Here is a 26,706-nt window from a genome sequence, read left to right on the forward strand (position 1 = left end):
GATTTCAAAGAACGATGTGCCTCAAAACAAGCTCAAGTACTGCACTGAACATTTGTTGTGTATAAAATATTTGCTGTGTGTGTTATAAATATTATTTCAAAACATATTAAAGTTTTTCAATTATTAAAAATTAGTTACAAAAGTAATGTATTAATTAATGTAGTTCTTATGTCATCCGTGATGTGTTTAGTTGAATTCATTGTATCTTTTGAGTTTTTGAATGTAAATCTGTATGTGCTGTCTATTCACCTTATTATTCCATTGCCTTTTAATTCCATTATTGGGATATTTATTTAGAGTAGCAACATATCAATTTGAAATAACAGCAACTATATTAATTACAAGCATCTTGCTAATATGAAGGGCGTAATTCATGGAAATGGGCTGCCAAGGGGTACACAAGTGAAAAAAGGGTTGGGAACCACTGCATTGTTTAAGAGTATCATGACAAATACGTCCACCATTGTGCTGATGGTGGGTTTGCGGCATCACACGGAATTTGGCCCTAGGTTAAAGTGCAGTTATATCCTCATATAAAGGGCTGCTCTTGCTCCATTTCCTTGTCCGATGGGTCATTAATTTTGCTAATTTGCAGCCATGGAACTGATGCCAAGTCAGGCTGGTCAAAGGCCATCTAGAGCATGCTTTTGTGTGCAGGCGCTGCTACCTGGGTAGTCCACATTCAGTTCTAATGTGACTGTCCATGGGTTCAGACACTCTGTGGTCCTGCAGATGAAGCAGACCTGTGGCCCTGGCCAAATGAAGGAAGTAATGTATGAGCCAGGACCACCTGACTGAAGGGGTGGTCAGATGAGCAGGTATCAATAATATCCATGAGCACAGTGGAATTTTATAAACAGCCCTGCTCACATGAATTCCCACTGGGGAGCAGTCCTGGTTAAAAGGGGGACCAGGTCATTTCTTCCAACCTCCATGAGGTCATGCCCCAGATCGACTCTCTCTGGAGGGCTTCAGCATGTCTGAGCTGGGCTACCAACTTCTACTTAATGAGAAGGAAGGACTCACTGGAGAAGAGCCCCATGCTGGGAACAATTGAGGGGAAAAGAAGAAGGGGATGGCAGAGGATGAGGTGGCTAGATGGAGTCACTGAAGCAGTTGGTGTGAGCTCGGGTGGACTCCGGGGGATGGTGGAGGACAGGAAGGCCTGGAGGAATGTTGTCCATGGGGTCACGATGGGTCGGACGTGTGCAACTAACGGCAACAACAGCAACTGTTATTTGAATCATTTTTTCAGATTAATTCCCAGAGATAATTGGGAGATGTCCAGGCATACTTACCAGAAAATGTCTCTTTAGAGAGACATTCTTTTATCCGATTGGCTTTCCTCACATGGAAAGCCTTCGTAATTTCCTGGTTCATGAAGGCTTCCTTATTTGTGATGTTTTCCACCATCATCCGCAAGTCAAACACTTCCAGTACCTCTGCAATCTGAGCGACCCTGGTGAGATCTTTCTCGTTTTCATCCAGCTGCCCTGTGTAGAGGAACTGCAGAACAGTTTTAAAAGGCCCAGGCTGAATGGAAGCATCTACTCTGACTACTGTGACTGCACACGTCCGCTTCGAGACTGGGTTGACTCGCATTTCTTTATGCATGCTAACAAAGCCTTTGCCCAGAAATGTGGGCACTTGTTTCAGGCAACCGGCTTCCCCTGCTTCATGCTCTCCCCTTGTTAAAGGGTTGCTGCCATCTGCTGATACTGTGGAAGGATGTAAGGTCGCCACCTCCATGATATCATCGCTGTCAAGGCTAAATGTTCGGCTCGTAAGGTTTCCGCTGGCCCTTTCTTTATTATTACACTGAGCTTCCGGTAAATCTGGGGTTTCTTCACATTCCATTAAAAAAAGGTCATAAAACTTGGAAGAGGAGGTAGCGAGGTAGATCTTGTGAGCAAAAATGTGAGCATGGTCCTGAAGGATAAACATGACATCTGCACATAAAGGATTGTCCAGTAAGTATCCGGCTTCATTGATACTGGTGACGGGACACTCCGGGATTTTGATCACTGGAGGAGGAGCCTTTGGAGGTAGAAATGGAGCTTGAAGCAACGGCTTCTGGACTTTCTTCAGGTGTGACTTCCAGAACTGCAGGTGTCTCCTGGAGATCAACGCTGCTCTAATTGCATTGTCAAACACATCTTTGATGCCAAACTGGTCAAACACACTCGTTTCGTAGTATGGTATCCCAAGCTCCTTGGCAACCTCTCTGCCTCTTTCTGGTGGCAAAATGTCTCCCCTTTTGATAGGCCTGTGAATTAAACAAAAAGGCAGCATAAGGGAGCTGGACACAGCCTTTAAGGTTCATGTAATTACGCTCAAGTACCTACCATCCCTGGTATAACACCCGGCCTAAACTCCCTTTCTCTCCTACTCTTCTGTAGAACTGGTAGGGCTTCCTGTATGCAGAGTTAGTTTCTTTCCAACCACATATATTTCCTATCCTGCTTAGCTGGATTTTGAGTCCTTTATTTATGTAACTCTCTTCTTCAGAACGGTTTGAGTATACTCTGGAGATTATTGCAGTGCAATATTATCTCAAGGGTAAGACTGATTTTACTTTTTAGTTTTCAATTTGTAATGATTATTTAAATCCTCTTCACATATACCTGGAAGAACTGCAACGTGATTAAATAAATTGTAAATGGATTAATCATCAGAGTTTTAGTAGATGATTAATTTATCAGTTAAATTTGCACAGAGATACAGTCTAGGTTTGTAATGACAGTTAACCTTTTAATTTGTTTGGCATGTTTCCCCCAAAAAGTTAAGGACAAATTCTACAGTCTTTGTATTCCCACTGGCAGCCATCCCAGCAGGCTGAACCAGGGAGATGTGAGGGGAACCGGGCCCATTCCACAAACTCTGCAGAAAGACTCAATTCCCCCCTTTTCTCCCTATTCCTTTCTGCCTCCGAGTCTTTTTAGATTGCAAGTCTGTGGTCAGAGACTATCTTCTTTGGCTGATTATATCTCAACTGCTCCAGGGACTTACCGACTGAGAAATGAGACAATACTATTTCACACAAATGAATGAGTAAATAAATAGTAATATGCAGCTACAAGGATTGGTATTTTGTGTTTGGCTGGTTTGAAGTCCTTTTCCTTTTCTGAGACTCTTTCTGCAAACAATAAGTGATTGAATAAAACATGCTGTAGCAGCAAAACCATTCCGTATTGCTAAATATTTTATTTCATAATGGCATCTATGATCCTCAGCTAAAGCCAAGATTCCCTTGCCTCCAATGCTCCAAAAGTAGTTTCACTTACTGCATAGTTAATTTTATAGAATTCTCAGAGGAAAGGGGCAATTTCCTTCCTGTCCAGGTTGCAGAATTCTCAGAAGTATCTGGCTAACCGCTGTTCAGAACTGTCTGCTTGAACCACCTCCTAACTGAGTAAAGCACCTCTTATGTTATTTTATTTTCCAAAGGCAGGGATTTTCGGTATCAGTCTGAGGCTAGAAAAGCTTCCCTTTGCTAAACGGAAGTCAAACGTGCTGGAAAATTAGAACTATATCTGGCAACCGTTTATGCAATGGGCATGAAATACTGAGCTGGTTCTGTGATGAGTCAGTGACCAGCTAGCTCTTAATAAACAATTTGCAAATAACACCATAGGTTAAATATTCCAACTATTAAAATACAAAATAACAATAGTCAAATGATATCAAATTGTGTAAAATTACCTGTTACCCTTTCAAATTAAACATGTAAAACATTGCATACAATATCTTTGAGGATCTGGCTGCCAGCTGCAAAAAACCTAGCACAACAAGCTGTTGACTGGCATTGGTGCCTGGAAGGAGGTTCCCAGCAAGCTCAGCATCAGATCTGCCGGCCACCTTCTAAGCAGATGAGAAATAAGCTTGGCCCGTATTTCTTGATAAAACCGACAATAAAAAATAACATGTTCAAATGTGTCAAAAAACACACTTTGTGTTCATCAGTTAAGTGCCAGCACTTCCAGTTAAAGGGTCTCGGGTAGCAAACTAGCTGTGGTCTTGGCAATCCACTACCAGTTGGACTATGGATGGATCAGTAACCAGCCCACGGAAGGTGGCCTCACAGGTGTGAACCTTTAAGGCGGTAGCATGTTGTATCCACCAAAGAAGAACGCACAGATGCGATTTCTCTCGTCTCCAGCTTTACCTTGCCAATGGCCTTCTGGCTCGGTTTACAGCTTCTAGATCAGCGTATCGAAGATCCAGTTGGCAGCCAACCAGAATAACAGGTGTGCGAGGACAAAAGTGTTTGATTTCTTGACACCACATGGTCTTCACATGATTCAGGGAGTTGGGGTTAGCAATGGAAAAGCACAAGACAACGACATCGGACCTGGAATAGACATGAATTTGTTTCAGGTGAAGGTTAGCGCTCAGCCTCTTTGTTCAAAAGGGGGGAGAAAGCTCCAATTCAAGCACAGAACTATACTCACACTGGGCAAGCTGCCTTCTAGAACACTACATACCTCCACAGTTCCGGAGCCCAAAGGACTCTCTTTAGTCCAGAGCTGACAGACTTTCGTACGGAGGAACAGAGTGGTGGCCAATGGAACAGCAGGCACTGCAGCTAGGAACTGGCCGCTGTCTGTTCTCATCACAACATGCCAAACTCTAATTTGCAGAGAAAAGTTTGGTAGCTGTCCAGCCATTCAACATCGGACAGGGAAGTGAAGCCAATCTAATTTCCTTATTCAGTGTACCAGTATGATGAAACACGTGTTGTCCCATTCATACATTACATCCTGAGGTGTAGTCTCAGAAAATGAGAACATCCAGGTGAACGCTGACAAAGCATATGTTTAGCATTCCCAAGCTGGGAAAAGGAATTGGCACAGTATCCAAAGCAGCACTAGCACTAACATCCATCACACTACACTGGTGTAAGCAACCTTGAGAACAGTGTCAATAGCATTTGCTGGTGTAACAGGTTCTCCAGGGAAAACACATGCTGGCAAACTGGAGTGGCAGCGCTCTGCAGGTTGATTCTGCTAGCACAAGATAATTTACATGAGTGCAAAAGATGAACTGGATACGGCCCGTCGTTTCTTTTATTCTGGTCTGACAAAGCACTAAACACTGCAGGCTCTGAATTGCTCAGGGGTTTAAAAATGATTTGGGCTTTCATTAAAACCACCAATATAGTGGAAATAAACATTGGCAAAAATGGACAGAAAGAGTGGCTGGGGGCACGGGGAGGGGGGGGGATGCTCTAAGACACCTGGTTGAGATTCCTGCACACAACAGCTAACAGGAAAACAATAACTGCAAAAAGGACCATCCTGTCTAAAGGAAGGCAGTCTACCATGCCAGTTTAAGTAGAGTTTCCTTCTATCACATTAAGGGCTTGTGTTTCCAGGGAACTCCGAAATATGTTGTAGGTTTCTTTTAAAAATACAGAATATATTGCAGAAATATGCATTTTTCTAAAGCAGGCACTAGAAAGCTGAAATTAAGTCCAGTTCATGATTCTCAGTCAGAGATGCTCGGAAGACCAAGGGCGATAAATGCAAAATCTGCAAAGGAAAAGTGAACGTAACAGTACTAGAAAGGGGGAAATAGATTTGTTGGGCCACAGAAACAGGAAGAACAACAGCCACAGAGCAGTTCATTCTATTAATCTTGAATTTAGTGCTAAATTATTTCATCTTCGTTGGGACAATTAACAACACGAGACCTATGAATCTCAGCATTTCACTATCTCCATCATTGATGATCTACCTGTTCTATAATGCTGCTCTCCTCATTTCACTGATGCTACTGTTCTACCTAGCATGTCCTAGCGCTATCTAAAAATAACCTCAAGTACAAAGTACAAGGCAAAGCAATGCACTGCAGACAATGCTGTGAGTGAAAGACAGGAGCTTTTCCAGCACGGATGCATTATATAAGCTACGGCACACCCCTAAGGGCTAGCGCAGAGGAATTTAATACAAGGTGTTTGTAGCCAACGCATTAATCTGCCTTCTATTTTCTCTAAGTTGCTTCAGAAGCGGACCTTTCCCAAATGCAGCAAGCTCTGTCTAATGTATTCCAGTTAATCCTCTCTAGGCACTTCACTAAACCATCCCAGAGTGTGTAATAACACAGTAATGCGTAAAAGGACACATTGACAATGTGGGAAGAAAGAAGACACATGTGGAGTGCTTACCTAAAGCATAGCTTATGCTAATGTTTGCTATCAGCGCTTGCATTTCAAGCCTGTTATATCTGCCAGGAAAAAGAGAGAGGACTATTGGGCAGTTTAATTCACACCAGTTGCCAAAGCTGCAAGTTCCCACCCATTTGATTCATTTCTGTCACTGGGGCCTTCTGAAATTTAGCTTTCTCCTGCACCCCATAAGAGAGAATCACCAAGCAGTTACAAAGCAGTGGCTATTTATGACTCCAGGATTAAGCATTCATTTCCCATCCCTACCTTACTATTTCCAGAGAGATATCCAGTGCTAAAGCAAGGTCAGGGAGATCCAATATACTCTACCTAAACCCTTTGACTCTCTGGGAGTCCTGCTCAAGGGACAAGCATCCCAACTGGGGAAATCCAAGTCCCTTGGGGCAGAATTCTCATCAGAGTATAAATCTGCCAAGCCAAAACTGCCCAGGAATGATATTTCAAGGTTTGCTACATTCTGTTAAGGTGTGCCAAGGTGCTGATCCTTTGCCCACTCACCTGGAAGGCAACTTCAATGAATTAGTAACATTTCCTTCTGGAAAACGTGCATGGAAGCAGGATCCATGATAGCTGCTGTACTAAATAATTCTAGGCATAACCTTATGATGCGAGGCACAGACTCAGCTGACCACAGGAGCTTAATATTATGCTGCTTGCAGTGTTACCTGACCTGCAGTATTTGTATTTCTGCTAAGGCAAGGTTGCTGTTCTGATGGAGATTAATTACTGCCAACCCAATGCATCTCAAATCCCAATTTTGTATTGACAACCACATCTGTAACTAGCAGCCTCAAACCAAGCAGCGAGGTTGTATCATGCAAACAGATACCAGCTTGCTTATTTTTACCTATTCTGACTGTTGAGCTTGTCATCTTGTTCGAAAGTGGTTTTTCTCCAGAAGCAGCTGGCATACCAAACAAAGTAGGAGTCAGGCCATGTAGGGTGCAGTTCATTGATCACCTACTCTGGGGTAGTCCCATTGCTTCAGCAGAGCTCCTCTGGGGATCTCACCATTAGAGAACATGGATCTCATTGGGCAACCACTAAATCAATGCAACGTTCAATGAGGTATGTCCCCCTTTTCCAAGTGGAGGTTATTGTTAGGATCAAATACTCTGAAAACAGCCCCACGGTTGCAGCTTCCATGACTCAGGGCTACATCACAGGACACGGTGGGCACGTGTGCATCCCACTGGTGTGTTTTGGTGGTACCTGCCCCTATCCACATGGGACAGGATTGGCCACAGTCCCATGCATGTATGGAGGTGTCCATCTCATTTTCACAGCTGAGATGTTTACCGCAACAGGCAACGCCATGAGCTTTGAGTTGAAGTTAAACAGGAATTGCCCCCGTGGTTTTGCCCCTTCATCGCTTGAACTGTTGTGATGCTGAACAGAATGAAGCTACTCCTTTGGTCCACTTAACTAAGCTTCCTTGTATTATGCCTGACAATCAGCCCATCAAGTGTAGGTCCATCTGCTCTTGGCTCCTGAGAGCTCTTGGTTTGTGAGAGAGGGTTGTCCCCACGCCTTCTGCCTAGAGACGCCAGGGTCTGAATTCAGGGCACTGCGCATACAAGGATATGGGAAATTGCCAATGTATGGCCGTTCTCCCCTTCCCACATTGCTTAGCTGAGATCAAAGGCATTGACTATGTCCACCTCCATCCCACAGTCTGAAAATGTTACTCCTTACCAAAGAAGCACAGTTTGGTAGCTCAAGGGGAACTCATCATGGATCCTTAATACAGAATTCAGCACATCCTTGCCAAACTATCACTCCCAGGATTCTTTGAGGAATCCATGATGACTAATATGGTATAAAACTGATAGAGGGTTTTCATAAAACAATGGCAAATAAAGTATCATTATTTTATCAGCATGGATCCAAACAACGCTCCAACTTTCTATCAATCCTCTTATTCTATTCATGCCAGAGAAAATCTGCTTCTACAATCACATTAAGTCAGGCACAACTTCCCCATTATTAAAGGCAATCGGCATTCATGCAACACATTTCATTGTTTGAAAAGACAAAACCAAAAGGCTTGCATAGATAGCTTATAAGCAGGCGACATCTCCACAATATTCAGGTTTTAGTAAAATGTAGCAGCAGCCACTGTATGAGGATGGAGAAGGTCAAAAGTGATGGGTGGGCATAATCAAATGATCTGAAAATGAATGATTATGGCTGCATTTAGACATCTGGATAAACCATGATTTATGGTGACAAGAATGAACCTCAGAAGTTCAGGCTCTAGCATTCCTTCTCTGGCGTAGTAGCCATGAAGCCTTTGGAAGCTTTTCCTTGCATTTTGATTACCCTTTGCTTGTTGTTTCATCTGAACCCAGCAATCTGTGGCTAATCTGAACCTAGGATTTGCCTGAAACAGGCCAACTGCAAACTATGTGCTGTGAAGCTGTTTGTTTCAGCAAACCATAGTCAAAATTAGCTACAGTTTAGGGTTTGGATGCAACAGTAAACTATGGTTGATAATAAATGGAACCACAGGCTTCTGATTTTCTCCTCAAGGGCAAACCAGGTGAGAAAGAGTGCAAGTCTGTGTTCAGTTGTGGCCCACTGGTGCCGCAATAAACCATGGTTTATTGTGATAGCTAAACAAGCCCATGTGTACACACTCATAACAGATGGAACTGTAATGAAAGGGCCAAAAAGATATCCAACAAAGGCATGGCAAGACCATGCACCAGCCTGGATGAGTGCAGGGGAGAAAAAGAGGCATTCAATACTTTACCGAGAACAGTGAAGCTTCTTAAGTACAGGCACTATATGCGAAACTGTCAAAACACCCTGAAATATATATATATTCAGTTTTTTGGAAGTGAAAAGCATGCAAAATATTAGTATTTTTAAATAACTGATATAACTTGGTAGAAACCAGCAGCAGCAACTGCTTGGAAGGAAAAGGTCAATTTTAACTTAACAATGCTCAGTGCTAGCTTCAGAAGAGGAAAGTAATTAAATTCTTTTCTGTCCAAGGACCGCTTCTGAACTTACATTCTCTCCTACACAGAAATGAACTTTGTGAACTGAAAAGGTAAAAAAGAAATGCCACCAAATTAACATTCCCAGAAATCATTGGGAGAGCCATTATGGGAATAATGTCTGATCTCCCCACACCCCCAGTTTTGAATAATACACAAGAGTTGCTCCCACCCAGAACGTTTTTGTCTGCAACATGCGCTCACCCTTGTCTTGCGAGCGAAATTCTGTGACTGCTGTTCCACTGCCCAAGAAGTGGCCATGGGAAATGAGGCAAGGATTACAGTGACACAAATTGAGAACATACAGTACCTGAGCTGTATAAGATTTTGCTATAATCCTTCCTCACTTCCTGAGCATTAAGAGAGTCTTTATGATATACAAACAATACTGTACATTTCTGCGATGAGACTACCAGATACAGAATCAAAAGGGAGACAAAGACCGAGAGCACAATGGCAATGATAAAAATTCCACATAAACCTGGAAAAAATAATCTGACAGGGTTCAAAACTGCCAGTCACAGTTTAAAAATGTAACAGAGAACCTGGATGTCATAACAATGAAAGTGATCTTTTGTTGATTACCCGCACACAGAAACTAGAAAGTAATGAAAGACAGGGTTGTTGTTGTTTTAAATTCCCAAAGTGAACCCAGTGCCTCAATGTACTGACTACTTTTTATCTTGCCCGTTTTCCGAAGAGTTCGTGTAGTTCTCCCTCCACCCCACTGCAATCACCTGCAAAATGGACTGAGGTGAAAATGACCGGCCCTGCACTGTCCAAATGAGCTTCATAGCTGGCTGGAGATTTGAATCTGTTCCCAGATATTCCTGCATGTTGGTCCAGCCACACAGGTGCCAACCCCTGCTCTAAAGAAATGCCTCTTCTAAGATGTTAAGCCACAGGCATCCAAACCCCTTCAAGTAAGGCCCGCACGACATACCTTATTAAATGTGTAATTTGCACGTGAGCCTTAAAAGCCCCAGAAGCCTGAAATAGATGGGAAGGGACCATTCCCGTCACAATCCCATCAGCGGGGTGACAAGCTTAGCCACTGAGCCACTTCCAGACTCTACCACTGCAAGCATCTAAGAAGTCCCTGAGAACATGCTATTTTATTTCAGTCTTCCCCTGACATGTTTTGTGTTGTTGCTGTTTTTATTGTGTTCTTGCTGTTTTTATTGCATTTTTATTGTTTTGGTGCCAGGCTGGCTTTTATTATGTGTTTTATTGTACTATGTCACCTTGGAAGCACTCCTGTCCTGAAAGGTGTCCAGGAAATATTTTAAATCAACACCATCTTTTCCCTCCATGCCACGGCTCAGAGAAAAATCTTCCCCTTCCTCCAAAAAAGATTATTTACTGAAAGAGAGATGCTGCTGTCGGCAAGAGTAACCTTCCTTCCAGAGTAAACAGCAACCTTTTTAACTTTTTCTTTTGGGGAGGGGTACAGAGAGGGAGATGTTATTTAGGATTGTGGTTTACAGCAAATTACACCGAACTCTGTAAAACTTCCGTATGAGAAGAAATATGCAAGATAAGCCTGCAAAATACTTGTAATTTATTACTATTCCTTAAACAGGTCTGCTTTTCTTTCAATCACCTATATGGAATACACCTTTATAAAGAAATATACAGACCTATATTTCTTTCTTTTCTAACCACCTATATGGAATACAGACCTATAAACACTGATGCCTATCTGAAGCATGTGGAAGTGGTTTGGACATCTATTGGATTCTGAGGCAGGTAACTTCAGGGCAGGGAAAACGTGTTCCGACCCACTTCAGGACATGCCATCTCGGACCAAAGCCCAGCATTTGGTTCCCACACAGGCCAACCCGCTACCACAATGGAAAGCTGACAAATTGCATAGGAATGCAATGGCCCTCGTGTTCTCCAGAAGCTGGCAGGCAGTTGCACGTTGCCCCACCACTGGGGGTGACATATGACCATCACAAGTAGCATTTATACTCTTCTATCAATTGGTCTGATCCCCTTTTAGAGCAATCCAAGTGGGTGGTGTACTTCTCCTGCCTTTACAACACCCGTCTGCCTGTCACCCATCACCTGTTTCATTCATTTACATATTCAGTTTTACTCCTTGATGCCAGAAACTTAGCAAGATGATGCAAAGCAAGACCTTCATCACCTCCTCCTTAACTTTAAAAGTGTTCTTTCCTATGAAAACAACTTGGAAGAAGGTGCCTGAGAGTTCATACCAATGAAAAGGAAAGAGGCTGCACCTTGAATTTCAATGGGACGATCTCACTTTGTCTCAGCTCAACAACCATGTTAGCTGGAGCTGCTGCGGGACTTCCTATGAAGACATATAATTCTTGGGATAATGGCGTACAAGCCTGTACTCCTTTTGGTGCCAGGTTAAAACCTTTTTATTTAATCGTTATTTTAAAAATTAGTATTTTTACCATTTACAGTCGCTTTCATTATAGTTGGAAGTCGTGTCCGACCCATTGCGACCCCATGGACAACATTCCTCCAGGCCTTCCTGTCCTCCACCATCCCCCGGAGTCCACCCAAGCTCACGCCGACTGCTTCAGTGACTCCATCTAGCCACCTCATCCTCTGCCGCCCCCTTCTTCTTTTGCCATCTATTGTTCCCAGCATCGGGCTCTTCTCCAGGGAGTCCTTCCTTCTAAGTAGGTGGCCAAAGTATTTGAGTTTCATCTTCAGTATCTGGCCTTTTAAAGAGCAGTCAGGGTTGATCTCCTCTAGGACTGACTGGTTTGATCGCCTTGTGGTCCAAGGGACTCGCAGGAGTCTCCTCCAGCACCACAATTCAAAGGCCTCAATCCTTCAGCGCTCAGCCTTCCTTATGGTCCAGCTTTCACAGCCATACGTTGCAACTGGGAAAACCATGGCCTTGACTATACGCACTTTTGTTGGCAGGGTGGTGTCTCTGCTTTTTAGTACGCTGTCTAGATTTGCCATAGCTCTCCTCCCCAGGAGATTTGCCATAGCTTTCCTCCCCAATCTGTCACTACCTCCATTTCTAGGAAAGGAAATATTTAATCACAGCCTTTTGACTGGAGCATTCTTTGATTGCACTGTAATGGTTTTCTCCACATATTTCAGTGCGTGGACAAGGCTAGCTGCTTCATTTGGTTTGAACAGATTGTATTCAGTCTCATTTTAATGTGCTAACTAAATCATCAAGTCTGAAATGCCAATCAGTAAAACTAAATATGAGGCTGAAATTCAACTGGTACCTAGCAACGGCATATGGGTCTAACAGTTCTTAGTGCACCACTTACCCAAAGTTAAATTAACTTTAACTGAACCTTGATCATATGTTTAATTGTTTGTGGTTCTTAAAAGAACAAGTCCTCCCTGCTTTTTCTCATGACATTATGTCTAATAAGATGTGATCAAGGCAGCCTTCTCCAAATCTGGCTTTCCAATAAAGACAAATTTGATACTAGGAGCAGTGGGGCATGTATCTACACAAACTTTTACACATTAAAATCAGGATAGTGGTGATCCTTTGAATTTTGCTGCACCATACCTATAAATGGATGGATTCAGGACAGACCATTTGGTGAAGACCCCCTTTTTAACTGGGCAAAGAGAGAATCTGCTTCCACCTGAGATAAATCTAAAGCAGGTGGTATCTATGGGAAGCAAGCAGTCTCTTCAGCATAAGAAGCCATCTTCAGCATAAGAAGCCATATGGCCCAGTACTGTCAACACAGACTGGCAGCAGCTCTCCAGGACTTGGTTCGATTTTTCCTGCCCTCCTGCTGCAAATCAAATCTGAAGTCTTCTGTCTACAAAACAGGTGCTTTGCCGATGAGCCCAGCTACCTTTCCTTCTGATATAGCTACTTCTGCCGTCTTGAAGTGGCAAACTGCATTTTATGTTAAATCCGTAGTGCGTTGCTCTCCTTGCCTTCTTGCTTTACTCAAAGTTAAGAGTAGGGCCCCAGGTCTAGAAGCAGGTAGCGGTAAATAGGGAGCTGAGGGTGAATTCTTCTTTCCCCAGCAATGAAGCATGATACTGCCTTTCCCTGCATTCACAGTTCATGCCAGCGTTAGGCAATGGGTTGCCCTCCAGATGTTCTGGACTACAATTGTGATCAGCTGCAGCCAGCATGCCTAATGGTCAGGGATTATGGGAGCTGTCATTCAAAGCATCTGCAGTGCATAGTTTGCCTGCCCCAAGCCAACAATGGCTCTTCTCTTCTTCTCGTCTCGTCTCGTCTCGTCTCGTCTCGTCTCTTCTCTTCTCTTCTCTTCTCTTCTCTTCTCTTCTCTTCTCTTCTCTTCTCTTCTCTTCTCATCTCTTGGTGCTAGCAGTAATTCGCATGCCATGCACTAATTTCCAAGAGCAGTAGCTAGGCAGTAGGGGAGAGTGTTAGACCCCTTGTCCCCGTGTACAATTTTACAATTCTACCTGGACTGGAGCTGGGGTTTCCTCTTACTTCCAAGTAAAACCAAAACATTGAGAGAGCGGCACACTACAAATTTATAGTGCCACGCAGTTCCCTCTTTCAAGCCTGGAGAACCCCGAGGGCTGTCCTTGGCCTCATGCTGACTTTCAGAGACCCTGAAAAACCAGGGAGGCCACTCACCCTGGAGAAATCGCTTCACACAGAGTGTCACCCTGAACAACTCCCATGAGATGAAATGTGTGCTTGCCATTAACAGTGCACACTTGTGGACCCTAATAATTGCATGCACACACACACACCACCTCCTTGCTTTGCTATTTCCCGGTTGCAACAACAAAACAAAGTGTGCATATGCCAAGGATTTCTCATATTCCAGCTTGTCCACATGTGATGAGAAGACCATGTTCAGACCATCTGCAGTCATGGCTGTCTGGCAACTGTAAACCAAACTACTGACAAAACCAGCTCATTACGATTGTCCAAAACAGTCAGGATATTTCTCTCTGCATTTATATATGTATGTTCTCTCTGTATGTGTAAGTTGTGCTATTCTACACGGAATTCCTCCCATCAAAGACCAGTCTTTAAGCGCCATTAGCAAAATGGTGCAAACTGCAGCAAAACCCACAACGAGCATCAAGGCAGGAATTTAAAATGCAATGTCATGGCATGTAACTTAATCCATTGATCAACTAAACATAGTTCAGGAAAACTAAGTATCACCTAAATATGCATATGGTTACAGTTATGATTATAAACAATCCTAAGATTCGTCTGCTAATATTTGAGAGTTTCAAAATATTGAAAACACAAATATTAAACAAAGCAATCTTAAAACAACACAGAACACAGACTAGCAGAATTACTAGGCAATTATTTTTTTATGATTTGGTATAATTAGTGTTTTAAGTCAAAACACCCTGAATGAAAATGAAGAAGAAGAAATGGGCGTAGTCAGGAGATCACTGTCTCGTGCCAAGCTTTTTTTTTTTTTTACATAAACAATACGTGAAATACAGCCTCCGACTTTTTGCAAATAAAAATACCGACAGTCTTGTGTACCTCTGCTCTCATACCCCGTGTGTTGCTTACATTTCTCTTGTGCTCTCCATTACATACTGCAGATTATATTTAAGCCACTAATAAACAGTTAAGTTATTTTAAGCCACTAATAAATTACTGAAATCACTAAGGGTGTCATCCAGTACCTTCCACACTCGATGCGCTTTCCAAACTTGGAGGGTTCTGTGCATCCAATGCACACCATGCACCCCGATTTCACCGTGTACCCGGACGGCTGTTTTCAGCAGTCTGGGTCAAGAACTGCAGAGGGGAAAGGAAGGGACTCTGAAGCCTTTTGGATAAAGGCATCGGCCCTAGTCTCCTTTCCTCCCTGTTCCTCTGCACACCCTTTTTCCTGCTCTCTGAGGCTGAACACCAAGGTTAGACAGGCAGCTGGAGCAGTTCTTTCCATGCCAGCTGCAATGGGGATGGGGAATCCCTCAATTTCGGAGCTGAGATCAGAGGACCTCAGAGGAAGACCTCCAAATACTTACATGCCCCCAAAAAATGTCAGAGTGCCATAGGATTGAAACCTAAGCAACTTGAAGTTACTAGTTTCTCATAGTATTGGCTGATTTACTCCAGTCTATTTTATAGTATTTATACTTGACATACCATGCTTTTAGTGACATACTCTGCTTTAAAAAGCTCCAGCTAACTATCATGCCATGGCTGACCTAATGAATAGCTGCACTGGCACAGTGTTTACAAAAAGAAAAAGCACCAAGCCCCATCTCATTACCGTAATGTAGTGCTTAGACATTTCACTAACCTTGAGCATATCGTTTTTAATAATTGCTGGTGCAAAGCACACCCATCTTTCTCAGAAGAAAACCCTAACTAAGTAGCACTGTAAGCAATAAAATAAAAATGATGATGATGAACTTAAGCTAGGGCGTTTTTTACACTCTGGAGCAGATAAAGGGATCCACAAACTCCCCAAAGAGGGTTCTGTATGGCCCAAAATTCAGGCATGGAGTGATGAAGTAAAGAGAGACAAGGAACAGGGTGTGTGTGCAAGTGAGAGATGAAGTCAGAGGAAAAGTATGTTTTGTCTGAAAAGAGAGGACATCTCCGAGTTCAAACACTTCCATTTCATTTAATTCAGAAAAAATCTGCATACGCATAACGAAGCTAGACTAGGATCCCCATGTGAAGGGTAGGGAATCTGCGATTCTACTCCTCTTCACAGAGTTCAACACGATAGCTAAAAAGTTCTAAGGAGCAGTGTTTCTGTGTTAGGGGATTCCAAGGACAGTGCCACACCTTACGAATTCTTTGCAGTTCTTTTTTTCCAGTTTTTTCCTCTTCATACACAGTACAGCCAATTGACGCTGCACTTTGAGGCTTTGTTCATATACCCTCACAATAAGAATCCAGATTTACTAAGATTTCCATAACTTTACTCATGTAATGATTCCCAAACGAGTTATGTGTAGTCTTTGTAGGATACGTTGTTCCACCCCTTTGCTCCACGGGGACTGGAACATGTCTGAATTTGCTTTCTAATCTCTAGCAGTCTCCTCAGTTACAACATGCAGGTTGATATATTATAAGGACACACCGAGGAGACAGACAAAACGTCCACATTGGCAAAGCTAAGCCTGCTAAATCAGGAGCCACCGAATTTTAACCTTGCAGACACCTGAGTGTCTGGTGGCCCTCTGGGACATATCTTGTATGCTTTGCAGTTTTTCTGTGCTATGGGTAAGCAGAACAGTGCTCTTAAGACATTGAATCATATACTTTCATCGAGGCGTTGGTTGCCTTTCCAATACAACTGCCAGTGCACCAGATGAAAAGCAATCCCTTCCCATGAGTCTTTCTCCCCCTCCCTCCCACCAGGCTTCCCACCCCTCCTGGCCTTTCTTGACACAAGGAAGTGGTGTTGGTTACTACTTGACTGGGGAAGGCTTGCGTGCTGCAAAGCACAGTGCCATCTTTCTTGCCAAGAACGCTTCTGGTCCAATATGGGCCCTCTGAGAAGATACAAATGATGGCTTGTTTTAAGCTGTGCCCAGTTACACAGAGGAAAGTGGGGGAAATCATCTGGGCACAGTAGAGACCATCCAAGGGGACGAGAGGAGGGTGTTGGACCATGCCAGGGAATGGGGTGCTTTGACAGCGTTCCGTGTTTCTGTGTCCCTGTTGTCTTTCCAAACACTAGGTGTTTTGTCTGGGTGCTGTGTGCATGAGGGTCTGTGCATTTTGCTTGAGGCCGTGTGTCCTTGTCTTGCTGGGTGGGTGTTAAAATGTTTGGCTTTTAGGAGGAATGAGGGGGCCATTTGCTTGCTTCTGCGTGCATCTGTGTTCCCCTGAGAAGCATCAGTTTGTCTTCGGTGAAATGCTAACTTGTTCTGTGTTGCGGGAGCAATCGTGCAGACAATCCTGGATGGAGCATTTACCTACTGCAGACTAGTGCTCTGTTGAGGCACAGTCCAAAACAAAACCCAAATCAAACACGAGAGGGAGCTTTGCATGTCAGAACAACCCGTCCCCACCTGGGAATTTTACTCATGAGCAATCCCATGGGGGAACTGGATGACAGCCACACTTAATTTTCAGCTTGACTGTAGCTTCATGTGTTGGGCCACAATCCAGGGATAAGTGGAGCGCTTTACAAGTCATTCCATGGGAACAGTGCCGGGTTTAGGCAGTGCTTGTAATCCATGATGGGTTGTTGTTTCATCTGAACCCAGTCAGTTTGAAGAATGGGAAGTCAGCTCAGACAAAAAGACCAGAACCCAGAGAAATGTGCAACCGGTTCTTTGGCCATGCACCGCCAATGGGGGTTTGGGCTTCACAGCAGCTCCCCATGCTATAAAATAAGCCACTTTCGATACTCAATCTAGGGATCCATCATGCTGATGTACATATATTTGATATGCAGGTAATGCAACGTGTTCCCTGTGTTTCCATTCAAATTAAGAAAATGGAAGGAAGTCTCCTATGGCCTTTAATGGATTTCAATCAGGTTACAACCTTGCATGAATGCTAAGCAGGTATAACTGCAGTCTACCAGATCTGAGCCCAATATATGTAGGACAACAGACACAGAGCATTTCATTCACCTGTATCATTAGTATTTTTCAGTTGGTGATACAGTCTGACCAATATGGACATATTGGAGAAGACCAAGGGCCATGTTATACTATAACGTAAGACATATACTGGGTTAGCCCAATTTTATTGCATAGACTCATGTCGCAGTAACAGGTAAGGAAAATTTCTCCCTCAGCAGAATCACAAATGACTGTATTTTTAAAGCACACCTGGCAACTATTTCAGCAATAAGTGAATTGGCTACCCTTCATCATGACCAAGCAATCTGGTTATTTTTACAACATTTTTGAAGATTGTGTTTGAAATACAAAACCTTTCAAGTCCTTTGTGCAAAACTTTAATTCTCTCACCAACTATTAGTAGTTTAAATAAGCTATATCCCTTACAAATATTTAAATATTTATACCATTTGTGATAGATATTGTTCCTTGCAAAATTCAGGAATATGAATACTCTTTATCAATTTAATGTTTCACAGCTTGAAGCTGTAGTTCTCTTCCCACTAGGTTTTACATCATGTGTATCTGAAAGGTTGGCCTGACTTCCACATACCTTCCATAAGCAAAGCGTCTGTCTTTGTGGTGGTCCCCAAATGTGTCCCAGAGTCTGAGAGAAACGCTCACTTCATCCACAACATCACGAGAACGTTCAAGAACCTGAAATAGGCATATTTCTGCACTTTAAAGGCTTGCTCCAGCTGCAATTGCCTGCAAGGACATTTAAAGGCATAAGATGCTCTAGGACAGCCTTTCCCAACCTAATGTCCCCAGCTGGCATTGAACTCCAACTCCCATCATCCTCCCAGAATGAAAGCTTTAGTCAGATAAGATTTGGGGACCTCAGGTTTGGAATGGCTGCCCTAGGACAGAGTCAAAGGTTTGATTTGGGCAGCACACCAAACTGTGGCTTAACTATGATCTGGCATGAGGTCTGAATTGACAAATCATTATTTCTAACAAGCTGCCAAACCAGAATCTGAAACCATGGTTTGAAACAAACTACTGGCTTGGCGTAACTGTGGATTGGCATAATCTCTAAATGGACTGTCCATATTTATAACCATCAGAACTTCAAATGCATAATAAAACAAATTATTTATTTATTTATATTTATATTGCGATTTAAATCCTGCCTTTTTCCTACAAAAGTCTCAAGGCAGCTTACATCATTCTCCTCCTCCATCTTATCCCCACAACAACAACCCTGTGAGGTAGGTTGGGCTGAAAGGCCGTGACTGGCCCAAAGTCACCCAGTTGGCTCCATGGCTGAGCGGGGGCTAGAACCCGGATCGTCTGATTATCAAAAATTGTATGTTAAAACTAGAATAAAACCAAAATAAAAACAAACATAGGAGCTAGCTGCTGTGCAAAAATGTGAAAACTGATGCAATTTCCTATGACTAAAAAGCCAGGGATTTTTTTTAATCTTCACCTTGCACCAAAAAGACTCTTTCAGTGCCAGATGAGCCTCTTTATGGGCAGACATTCCACAGCCTCTGAGAAGACCCTCACACTTGGCATCATTCAGTGCAAAAGGACACCTGGGAAAGACCTCTCAAAAGTATTTAAGGATGACAATGAAGCATAGAGTTTAGGAATAAGATTAGTATTGCTGAAAGTTGGGATTGTTTTAAAATTAGGATTATTTTAGGATTAGGGCGGTGGTACTTATTCTGCAATCCTATTCCCATTTACCTGGGAGTAGTCATACTTCAGGAGAGGCATGGAAAGGCACACATCATTAAAATGCAATGACAGATTGATGGCAGAGCACATCTGCCATTCCTGCTCAGCTTGTTAAAGTTGATCATACGTACCTCTTGGCAGACCCGATATTGGTCGATTGCCCAGACGGTGGGTACATGAGTTGCCAGCAGCTGATACTGGGTCAGAGTGGTGTTACATGCTCTTGCACAGATCAAGCGAGTCTTCCCCACTGCATTATCACCAACAACCACACATTTGATAGTTTCGACGTTAGGTCTTTCGTAGTCCATGTCAGCATCCATCTACCAGAGACTGCAACAAGACAATTAACACTGCTTTTTAAGACTGTACGGAATCCTACTATTCAAAACAGAGTTCTAGCTTTTTTTGGACTTGCTAAAGGGCAGGAGTGGAAGCTGAGACTAACATATGCTAACCTCAAGTCGGATTTATATACCCCACAGAGTTCATAAAACTAGGCAGTTGTTTTGACCTTGAATGCTTTCCTTCCCACTACTATGTTATTTTCTGCTTGCTTTTCTATAAACACAGACATGAAAGATAAAGCATGGTGGAGCCAAGGTTGTTTGGTGGAACAAATCAGCAACGGTCTCCCAGTTAAGAGCAGCTTTGCTGCAATCAGTTCACACCCTGCTCATTAGTATTTCCTTACAGCAAACTCAAGCACTGGAATGGTCCGACATGTACATTGTTCTTATTAAAAATGCAGTATTTGCAAAATTACAGGAGTGAAAGTTACTGATTAGTGGGGGAATCGCACTTTAGTCATATCCAGTTTATTGGAACAGAAATTAGCCTGAGAGAGTCCTCTGGCTCCCTACAAATTTGCTCCAGTACTGAATAAACCTGGCTCATCATAATTTGACCACAGTTTCTGATTTTGAATAAAATAAACACTTAAATGTGCATTGAACAAGCACTGGGGACTTGTAGCTGATCAGGGCTCAACAGTGACTACATGCATATATTTAAGGACATGTACTTTGACTTTTTACTTTGGGTTGTATCCAAGGTGCTGCCATTGTGCTAGAACACACTATTATGTGTGGAAACCTAATTTTCCTCCTTGTACAAGTGACAAATCCAGCCCTTTTGACTCTTCCTGCACAATCCATTTCACAAGTTAGCAAAGAAGCTGTTGCACAGCTAAGCTGTGCTTTCACGAGTGGTCCTACTAGCACTTGTGTAAATCCTTGTGGAACGCCCACCTCTAGTACGCTTTATGTTAGCCTAACTCTAATACAACCCTTTATGTCCGTTGTAAGCAACACCAACATAATCACGGGGCACCCAATTGCCACATAAAGCATTCTGGCAGTACAGAATCCTTCCACATCAAAATTGGGATATGGACTATAAAGATGCTTTTGAAATATCCACCAGTGTTTTCAGGGGTATAAAGCTTGATTGAACACACAGCATCACTTAACAACTGAAATAAGAATGTACCATTTTACAAGCGAAACAAAAGGAACCCGTATTTTATTCTGTCTCATGTCAACTTTAGTATCCTGTTATGCTGTATAGAATGCCTTGCATCTCTTTGTCCTGGTCTGTCTATCCTTTTTTTAATTTTAAAAGACAACTGACACCAGAAATGAGACTGACAACTTAGAGGCAAAAGTTCAAGATCACCGCTGTATGCCTGCAAACCAGATTCATGTTGAAATTAAAAGCAAATGGTCTAGCCAGCATGTGTAGCTGTATTTTCTCCTTATCAAACAGTGTTGGTAAAATAATGGGGTGGCTGTGCAGAAAACTTGCTAGAGGACATGCAAAATGCTTCCTTTTCTGCAACCTCTTGGAGAAGCACTAGCTGAAGTGCTGGTGGCTACCCTCCTTCATCTCTTGGGTCTTTGGATCCAACCAGGAGTAAAAAAAAAAGGAAATACCAAACACATTGGGCTTTTGCATTTCCCCATAAGAAAAAAGGGTAATCTTTCAGTGTAGGACAACAGTAAGTGTGAATCAGTGGGGAAGCCCACAACTCTCCAGATTTGGGGATTATGGAAGTCCTGTGCATAGCAGAAGTTCAGAGGCAAAAGGATTCCTAGTGCAGAACCTCGACCGAAGGTCAGAGCAATTTTCTGACTTGCAAGTGGGCATCCCAACAGTCCTTTGGCCTTCTAGACACGGTCGAGAAGCCAAAGGATTGCTCTTTCCACTACTTAATAATCAGATCGTTCATTGCTGAGATGTCCCTGGCTTCTCTCTCCCTCTCTCTCTCCCTCTCTCTCTCTCTCCAATCAGAGGAACACAGGAAGCTGTTGTATGCGCAGCCACACTACTGATGCCTCAACAGCAGTACTGTTGACACCACGGGCAGTCCCCGCAGCAAAGCACCAGACCCGCAGCAGAGCAAGCTACACACACACACACAGAGGACTAGCAAAGAAATATATACTGGTGTGGGAGATGAAATCTTGCATCTACAGGGACATATTTGTACAACATGTTGTAAATGTCTACATTGTAGAACTTTGCAACAGAGGGAAACAAGAAAGGATTCCCTTCCCATTTGCCACATAGGTGCGGAAGTGAACGAAGATTAAAACCACCAGGTTTTGCAGAAAACTAATCCTGAGGTTTGTTTAAACAGAAAGCTTCTGGGAAATGTTCAGTAGCTGTCAAAATATAATTAAATCTTTTATTGTTACTTTATTTTCCTACACATAAAAGCAATTTCAGAATTAAGGAACAGGTATAATTAGAGACATGTGTGCTATATCAGTTTTTTCACCCTGCATAACTGTAAAATATGCATTAAAAGCTTCTCATCTGTAGCTTCCAATACTATTCCACTGTTCAGTATTTGCTCTGTCCAATCGTTTATATCTTCTCAGATGCAATATGAGATGTTTTCATATTGGATGGACTTTTAGCTAATTTTACTTTTGCCTCAGTTAACACCTGAGACATAACAGAAAAACTCAATATTACCTACATAACCAAAAGCTCACACACTAAAGTGTGAAAGGAAATTAAAGGTGGTCTGATTTATTTTCCATTTATGGACAGTCTAGAATTGAGAATATATTTATATGATCTGGTCCTGCTGTCACATTTATGTAGGAAGCTGATGGATAAGGAAAACCAAATGGAGCATAATTCATAGAAAATTTGGCCCATGTATACAGTCTACTGTTTAGAAGGCAAGACAACAAAGATGAAGTCAGACGCTGATGTCATGAGGGGGAGAAGGAAAAGTAGCACAAAACGGGGAACCATGTTTGTATCCTCAGAAGAAACCGATCCAGGGCTACTCTGGTAGAAGAAGCCCAACATGGGCCTAGTTCTGATCGCCACACTAAATGTGCATCTGGGAAATATGTGCAGATGGGAAAACTTGCCTAAGCAAATGCTCTTCCGTATCAAAATTAACAGATGCACATTAAAAAGGCAGATTGCAGAGTAGAACTATCTGCATGCTCGTCTCTCCTTGTGGGGAAGATGTGTTTGAACAGAGGTCTTCCAAAGCAAGCAGATATGGGAGCAAGGAAGGCCATGAAGGCGGAAGTGCAATCTAGCTATAAACTGGCCAAGGAGTACGAACAAGTGGTGGAAGACGGCAGCACCTTTGCTACCTGTCCCCTAAGCTAGCCTGCATCCTTTAGGAATGGTGGGGGAAGCAGTTTCTTGCAACGTTAAAGAAACTTTCAACGGGCAAGTACCATCTGGCATTTGACTGCATGTGAAATGGATTTGGGGCATCTTGTCCTTTGCCACAAGCTGGGAAATATGTTAGGCAGGAAAACAACTTGTGAAGCATAGGGGGAAATGAAACCTTTAAGCTAGGTAGGGGTGTGTGTGTGTGTGTTTAAAGAAAACAGCTTGATTAAACATTTAGATCCCGCACATGATGAACCGTGCCACTGAATTATGCAAACAACATCTGGCAAACTCCACAGATCTGCTTATAGAAAGGGAGCATGAGAACACAGGCAACAAAATGATTAAAAGTGGACGGGGTGGTGGGCAGCGTTGCTGAGCAAAATCCACGCAAGTCCAGGGATTTTGACTCGCAATATCACAGCCATACAACATCAAAAGCTATGACTGTTGCTAATTTAAGCTTCTGCTAAATCTATTATGTAATCAGATGAAATAATAATAAAATGTATGTCCTAAACAGAAGAAGCCAAAACAGAACAAATGATTGCATTTTGATGGCAAGCATAGGTAATAAAATCAAGCAAGATAATACCAGATTATGGGGAGATACAGAAGTAATTTGGCAAGTAATGTTATAAAGGTGTGTCCAGCTCAGCTATAACATTTTAGTTCAGTGCTAATCTTCATGTGGTTTTCAAGCATAGGCACTTCTGTTAAATCCATGTATTTGGTTTTTTTTTAATCTCTGTCTCTCCCAAACACTTAACTTGCTTAATTGTACCCGTGATAAAGATGACGAAGTGAGCAAAAGGGTGGACAGGATTTAGGTAGAATTGTGATACTTTTGGGAACAAAATGTTTGGTTCACAAAATAGTAAGAGTTCAATATAAACAAAAGCCTGACTTTCCATATGTCAGGAAAGCAATCCTTTTAATTAAGGTGACAGGTATGCATTAACATTCCAAGCACAGAACAGCTCAAGTTGATTTTTTTTTTTTTTTTTTTGGTTGCAGCCAGACAGATCTAAGCTAATCCATGGAAAATACAAAATATCCTTTTTAAAGCAGCACTGCTTGCCAAAAGTGTGGGAAGCTGTTTTCAGTTGCGTTAAAGCTTATGCAAACTCTTCCTCTCTTCCTCTCAGCCCCAGCTTGGCCACCTCCAACGAGGAAGGATCCTTGACAGTGTCCGTTTTTCATTGCACAGGGAGGAAGCAGCAAAAGGAATCATGACTTTGACTGCTCTGAAATCATCAGCCCAGACTGGTTCCCAACCGACGGGGGTGGCGCTTTTTCCCAACCTGCGATCCCAAAGCTACATTCACTGGGTTCACAAACACAGGGGGCTTGTCATGTTGGGTGAGCTAGTCAACCCGATCATGGCTTCTCCTTCTCCATGCCACCTGACTGCAACCTTGATATGCAGCTTGCATGTAATTTGTCATCTTCGCTGCTTCCTCTCTCCAAATAGCAGGCATTAATTTCTATTATTATTCATTAACAGGGCGCTTCCCACAGTTTGTTCAGTGAAGAGATGCATGGCATAGAATCTCAACTCCAGCACAGTTGGATCTGCTCCTGCCACACAAGTTTCAATGGGGGCAATCACTTTCTAAAAACTGGGAAGAAAATATTTTCGTGGTAAACAGGGTCAGATAAGGTGACTCTTACTTTGGACCAACTGGTAGATGCTGAGGACGAGCTCTTGTATTTTCTGTACTGTTTGCCAAATATGATTTACTAGCTGAGACGGAATGACAATACTCGCAGCACTACTTGGTAGTACCTAGGTTTCATCAGCGTCCCTGCCGTCATTAGGAGCACTTAAAGAGTCTCATCAGACAAAGCAACTCAATTCTGCATTTCTTAAGCATCTTGTGCAAAGCTCTAAGCAGGAAAGGAATACAGCATATGATGCCTCACTGTGCCTCATCAATGGCATCACTGTGCCTTACTCAGCAAAAACTTTGTTTTCCATCTGTTAGATGCCACAACACGTATGTCTAATTTGTTTAAATGCTGGTGGTGCAACATCGCTACTTTTAGACCTATGTTTTGGCAATGTCCAGAACTTGCTTCTTTTGGAGAGCTTATTATACAGATCAATTTTATATTGGAACACTTTTTAATATTCACTCATATACATACTGTTTTAAATTGCCTACTTGTTTTTGGAAGTTAATGAAGGGTAAGCATAAAAGGACTCCCCATGCCAGAAGGCTGATATAACCACAGCAGAATAAATGTTCACCTCACGTAATGCAATGGGTAGAGGATGTCACAACACTTTAAATATTTGAACAGGTGCCATGGAAACACCACCTCTGAATACTTGCTTAGTTATCAGTTCTACCTTTGTTGATTCTGATCTAACAGCTAACAAGCTGTCTTCTACGTATTTATGAATTTTATATGCTTTCATTGATATATAAAAATCTTTGTGTCTATTTTTCTTAATTCTTTTATAGCTTTTTTCTTTTTGTTGAAATATAAAGCAAGAGCAACAAAATTCAATGAAATAAAAACAGAGGATAATACTATCAAGTTACTATCCAGAACTGTTGCAATTCGATCATGGATCTGAAATGGTCTGAACACTTGTCAGTGCAATACAAACATGATTATTATTAAGCAAGTTTGAGCCAGATGAAGGTACGTGTTTGCATGTTTAGGGTTGCACTCCCTGCAAAAGGCCCACTGTATACTCTGGGAGTCCTCCAGGATTCTGCACTGAGGACGTCCAGGTGGCTGCCATGTCCAGGAGTCCTTGCCTCAGGCTGGACTCCCGCAGCGTGCCGCACATGGGTTTGCCTTTAAAGACAGCCTGACCACTTCAACCAGTGCAAAATGCTGCCATTCAGGGGTTGCTGGAAGCCAGGGAGTTAAAACACAGCAAGGCGACACTGGAACAGCGACACTGGTTACTGGCAAGTTTCTGAGCCCAGTTTAAAGGGCTAGTTTTGGCCTTTAAAGCCTTAAATGGTTGGGGACCGTAAGAACTTTCTCTAGCCATAGCAGCCTGTGAGCAAGAAAGCCTTTGCTCATTTGCCCACCTGGGAGGGCAATCAGGTGGCTGACTATGAAAAGCAGCCTTTTCCACCCGTGCAGTACACTGCCATTGAGGGCTTTTAGGAAAGCCCTGAAATTTTACTATTTTACTCTAACTTTCCCTTGATTATATTATATTGATTATATTAATTATATTACTATGGGTGAAAGCTCCAATGATGGTGTTTGTGTTTTTTCCCTGTTTTTGTTGTTGTAAGCTTTGCTGCTGCTGCTGTTTTTACTGTCTTTCTCCTAGCACATCTGCTTTTATGGTGTGTTTATTACTCTCCACCACCTTAGAGGGGCTCCTGCTTTGAGAAAGAGCCAAAACCGATTTCCAACAAATAAATAGAACCATCAAAATGCAGTTTTTATTTGTTCTTTTTTATCCTTTCAAATGTTAGATCTTATTCTTTTTATTGTTAACTCCTCTGCCTGTAAACTTTAGATTGGTTTCATAAAAATAAGGTAATAGGGTTCTGAGGTAATCCAGGACTCCGGGGAAAAACAGTGAAGAGGTGCTTGGGTTTAAATATAAAATGGGAGCACTTCCTTTCCTCTTCCATGGAAGAACGAACAGGGAGTATAGAG

At 42.5% G+C, this 26,706-nt stretch overlaps 1 protein-coding gene across 4 annotated transcripts in view; it reads right to left on the bottom strand.

Annotated features, from left to right (window-relative positions):
* RHOBTB1 (Rho related BTB domain containing 1) overlaps positions 1-26,706 on the bottom strand; it is a 72,997-nt gene that overhangs the window by 19,041 nt on the left and 27,250 nt on the right. For 3 of the 4 annotated variants that reach the window (XM_044420392.1, XM_044420394.1, XM_044420395.1), the window contains 4 exons: positions 19,545-19,746; positions 18,281-18,384; positions 4,166-4,351; positions 1,299-2,266 (listed from right to left, as the gene is read on the bottom strand). In XM_044420392.1, the coding sequence (XP_044276327.1) occupies positions 1,299-2,266; positions 4,166-4,351; positions 18,281-18,384; positions 19,545-19,736 (1,450 nt within the window). In that variant the 5' untranslated portion in view covers positions 19,737-19,746. Of the gene's footprint in view, positions 1-1,298; positions 2,267-4,165; positions 4,352-18,280; positions 18,385-19,544; positions 19,748-21,832; positions 21,841-26,689; positions 26,701-26,706 lie in introns of those variants that run through there. The other variant, XM_044420393.1, reaches the window with a different exon arrangement.

The sequence above is a fragment of the Varanus komodoensis genome, unplaced genomic scaffold, assembly GCF_004798865.1.
Source record: "Varanus komodoensis strain SLA01 unplaced genomic scaffold, ASM479886v1 scaffold11, whole genome shotgun sequence".
NCBI lineage: Eukaryota > Metazoa > Chordata > Lepidosauria > Squamata > Varanidae > Varanus > Varanus komodoensis.